This window comes from Primulina huaijiensis, unplaced genomic scaffold, assembly GCF_012295235.1.
Source record: "Primulina huaijiensis isolate GDHJ02 unplaced genomic scaffold, ASM1229523v2 scaffold207894, whole genome shotgun sequence".
In the NCBI taxonomy this organism is placed as follows: domain Eukaryota; kingdom Viridiplantae; phylum Streptophyta; class Magnoliopsida; order Lamiales; family Gesneriaceae; genus Primulina; species Primulina huaijiensis.
Window position 1 is genome coordinate 1 of NW_027355049.1, and position 4,227 is coordinate 4,227.

The following is a 4,227-nucleotide window of genomic DNA, read 5'->3' on the forward strand; positions in this document are numbered from 1 at the left end:
TTTTTTCTATGTAAAATATGGAGTGACTTGAGGAGATTTTTAGTAGAGTAAGAAGGGTAATTATGGAATTAAATATTTTAGTGTCCTCTGAATTAGTTATTCTAAGAGTCTCATACTTAATAATATAGTATATATAAGTATAGATTAATATTATTGGTATTTAAAAAATTGTTTTTCTTATTTTTTTTTAAAATTTCTCTCTCATTAATAATATTTAATACTCAGATATTGTTATATATACGAAAAATGATTTATAAGTATAAGGAAAATATATATTTTTTTATTAAATAAGTATTTTAATAATGAAAAAAAACATTCATCAAAAGAAAACTGAGATAAAGTCACCAAATTATGATAAATTAAGTTTTTAAAATTTAAAAAAAAAATCGATAATCATAAGAAAAATAAAGAATTTACATAATTTTAATACATAAATATTTTTAAATGATTTCAAAATAATTTTTTCAATTGTAAAAGTATGCATGAATTAAATATATTGTTTTTGAGAAAATGACATTTTAATTAGTTTTGAAAATCGTTATTTTGTTCATATTACTCAAATCCAATAAAATCTTTTCATTTTTGTTAAAGAGAAATTTTTTCCACCATTAGTTTTTTCTTTTATTGATAATCATTCCATATAAAATAATCAAATTTTCATTATAAATTTTTTAAACCTATCAAAAATCATTTTCCAAAAAAAAAAAATAAAAACCAAATATGTATTTCCATAGTTTGACAATTTGCAATATTTTTAAGTAACCAATTCCAAAATTGTCAAGCACATGAGTCATGCATGATTCACCATACAAGAAAATAGGCTCATAACCTTCAACTCCCATGCACGATTCACGTCTCTGAATTCTTGTTTTAGTTCCTTTCGAAATCTGCAGAATCCAAGAATCATCACACACGTAGAAATTAAATCGAGAAAATCCGAGAACAAACAGATTCAGTAAAATCTTGAAACAGAAGCTGGAGAAATCTGAAGTTTTTTTTTTGGGTTTTTGTTTTTCATCAACACTTTTGGCAGTTGCTAAAAAATCGAGAGAAATGGCCAAACAAATGCAGGTTCTTGCTCTGAGTTTTCTCCTGTTTTCGACGATATTTTGGGAGAAAAGGCATGTTTCTGCCATGGAATTAAGGGTTCCAAATCGTTCCATGTCATCGACGGTTACTGCAATGTATTTGCTGGGAGACTCCTCAGTTGATTGTGGAGAAAATACCCCGTTTTACAGTATTTTACACCAGAACTTGTCCATGTATCCGTGCAATGGCTCTGATTCAAGTCTTGTTCCTCAGCTTCTTGGTAAATCTGATCCTTTTCTTATGTATTTACACACAATGGGTTCAAGAAATTTGTGAAAAGATACGAATTTTCTTAGTTATTGCTCTATGATTCCACTGAATTGTAATGGGTTTTCTTGATCTTGGTTGGTTCGGTTATGATTTTCGTTTATTGAGATTGCGTGAGTGTACGAATTATCGCAAAATTCTTTCATCCTAAGAGTAAAATATGCTCAATGTCAGAGTGTATACAAAGTGCCCAGTATCAAAGTGCGATCACGGATAGCTGCATTGTACATGTAAATTCGAATAATCTGGTAAAACTTTTTTAGGTGTAGTCGACGAAATGAGTGAGACTGGTGACTAATCATCTGCGGCTCTTCATTTTTACCAAACATAATAAAATGAGATCCAAAAATGTCGAATCTACTAATCGAGTATTACCATTTTACGCATCTTTCTCATGTTAATTTGTATATATCAAAATCGCTCCTTGGTGCAGCTAATAAGATGGGATTGCAAAGTGCCAAACCATTCTACGGTCAGAATGGCACGATTTATGGGCTTTTAGGTGGAGTGAACTTTGGATCAGCACAAGCAACTATTCTTTCCCCACGTAGCCGAAGCTACCAATCCCTTAACCAGCAGCTACGACAAGCATTTGAAACAATTCAGCTTTTACAGCTTCACCTTGGTGAGGAACCGGCCAAACATTTTGTCAAGTCTTCCTTGTTCTATCTATCATTCGGAAAAGATGATTTCATCGAATACTTCGTTGATAACAAGTCTAGTTTTAATATCAAATACAATGGGACAGAATTTAGTCGGATTTTAGTTCGTCAGATGACAAATGCTGTGAGAAATCTTTATGCCAGTAATGTAAGGAAGATAATCTGCTCTGGAATTCTACCTTTGGGTTGTGCACCGCGTATACTACTGAAACGTGATAATTCTAATTCTTCGAGTAGCAAGGTAAGGGGTTGTCTCGATGAGGTTAACTTGATGATCTTGGAATATAACAGAAAGCTGGAGGAGAAAATCGTAGCCATTAATGCAGATTTGCCTGATGCACATATTATCTTCTGTGATGTTTACCGAGCAATGATGGAGTTCATTGACAATCCTAAGCCTTATGGTACAATCAAACTTTCTTCTTCAATTCTCAGAAAAATCACACATTTTGGGACTTCTTAGTTCAGAATCGTCTTGCCTATATGTGATCAGTGTTTTCATATTCAGTTACATTTAATTGTTCGTACTATCTTGTATGGCAGCAATAAAGCTTAAAAGCTTTGATTTGCATCGTTACGGTCAGTTATATATTGGTACAATGGCAGATGATTAATTGTTCCTTTATATATTTCTGATTGGTGAAACTTTTGCAGGGATTGAGGATGTGAACAGTGCGTGCTGCGGATTAGGCAAATACGGTGGCATGAGTGGATGCATCTCCACGGACATGGCCTGCCAACGGGCTTCAACTCATGTCTGGTGGGACTTATACAACCCTACAACCACCATCAACTCGTTGATAGCTGATTCAGCCTGGTCTGGCCATCCATTATCTGCCATTAGCCGCCCCATTACAGTCCAAGAACTCGTCTCCAACAGTGAAAAACCTATAAAACTTTGTACTTGATAGTTGTCCTTTTTTATTTGCAAAAACTAGTGTGAGTAGAAATGTGCTAATGCGTTCGACAAGTTGAAGATAGATAATCATTACGTAATTGCCTTTTGAGAACTTTATTGAAGCCTTGAAAGAGGCATAGAATCAAAGCATAAGTGTTGTACAATAGCAGTAGATAGAATACCAAGAGAGAGTAGATAAATGATAGGTGAAGAAATCGGTCGCCGTGGGTACATTTTGTGATAAAATTTTAGAAGAAATGTGTTAATAAAAGTATTGCTAGTCCGGCAAGGAAATCTAGTTTTGGACCTCCATTATTCTGATTTCCAGGAGCTGAGCTTGCTGGCGAAGGGCCTTTCGCAAAATAATAGCATGTTACTAAAGCAAATTAGGAAGAAATTTTGTGTGATCTAAATGGAATTCTTGAAACATTTGTTTCTTCAAAAAAAAAAGAAGAAGATAGATGTGAAAATGTACCTGCACAAGCACTGAGTGGTGGGGTGTTAACACGACAAACAGAAGGCAGCATGATGGCCTTATTTTTGTCGATCGAGATTCCCAGTTTATCGGGGTTCGAAAGCAACTCACACAGACAAATTGGTCGAGTATCCACCAGATGTGATAGCTCGGGGCAGCAGCCAGGATCTGGCTCGGTCACACCGTTACCCGGGGTGACGTAAGAGAGACAATCAGACATGTTGACTATATATGAGAAGCAATCCAAAGATGGTGAAGGAGCCATTATCACTGGTGCAGGGGCCGAGGATTGGCCATTTATGCATGGAAGTAGCCGTGCTGCGGCCAACAACAGGGCGGCGATTACGAGTGGATAGGTGGTGGTTTTGGCCTTGTGCATGCTTGTTGTTGGCATCATTCTTGGACGTCGACTTCGAAAAGTTGGGGGAGGGCCGTGTTTTAGTTTGAGAAAATATTGGATTTTCTTGATGCTAAGTAGTAGCAAGTAGCAGCCTTTTCTTGTAGCATAATAATTGAATTTGCGAAGTGTAACCGAAAAATTGGTGTCATTTGTGTAGCCTTATTTATTTATTTATTTATTTTTTGATATCCTAATCTAAAGTAGCCTTCTTTAGGATATGTTATAATATATATACACAAGAGAAACAAAACTTTATTTCAAATATTGACACTGATAAAGATTTATTACCGATGAATAGTTATCGCGTGTATCGTTCCCAAGAAGTTTGAATTTTGTGTGTATATCACTAGGTGGAAAAAAATACCGAATTTTCGGTATACCGAGATTATCATACCGAAAAAATGTCGAATTTATCGAATTTTCGGTATACCGAAGA

General features: G+C 34.9%; 2 protein-coding genes across 2 annotated transcripts; one reads left to right on the top strand and one right to left on the bottom strand.

Moving 5' to 3' along the window:
- Positions 1–802: 802 nt before the first annotated feature.
- LOC140966761 (GDSL esterase/lipase At1g71250-like) lies at positions 803–2,926 on the top strand. Its single transcript, XM_073427014.1, has 3 exons — positions 803–1,309; positions 1,790–2,422; positions 2,673–2,926. Exons 1-3 carry the CDS (start codon positions 1,054–1,056, stop codon positions 2,924–2,926), a joined length of 1,143 nt encoding a protein of 380 aa, XP_073283115.1. The 5' UTR covers positions 803–1,053.
- Positions 2,927–3,164: 238 nt separating this feature from the next.
- Positions 3,165–3,656, bottom strand: LOC140966762 (non-specific lipid transfer protein GPI-anchored 11-like). The gene is made up of 2 exons (XM_073427015.1): positions 3,392–3,656; positions 3,165–3,268 (listed from the first exon to the last, which is right to left on the bottom strand). The coding sequence occupies exons 1-2, from the start codon at positions 3,654–3,656 to the stop codon at positions 3,165–3,167; spliced, it is 369 nt and encodes a 122-aa protein (XP_073283116.1).
- Positions 3,657–4,227: the final 571 nt, after the last annotated feature.

Bases quoted from the DNA above. Each gene is read 5' to 3' on its own strand.
- LOC140966761 (XM_073427014.1), top strand. From the start codon at position 1,054: ATGGCCAAACAAATGCAGGTTCTTGCTCTGAGTTTTCTCCTGTTTTCG. The intron at 1,310-1,789 runs GTAAATCTGATC...TCCTTGGTGCAG, and splicing joins TCTTGTTCCTCAGCTTCTTG to CTAATAAGATGGGATTGCAA. The intron at 2,423-2,672 runs GTACAATCAAAC...AAACTTTTGCAG, and splicing joins TGACAATCCTAAGCCTTATG to GGATTGAGGATGTGAACAGT.
- LOC140966762 (XM_073427015.1), bottom strand. From the start codon at position 3,656: ATGGCTCCTTCACCATCTTTGGATTGCTTCTCATATATAGTCAACATG. The intron at 3,269-3,391 runs GTACATTTTCAC...ATTTTGCGAAAG, and splicing joins ACCACTCAGTGCTTGTGCAG to GCCCTTCGCCAGCAAGCTCA.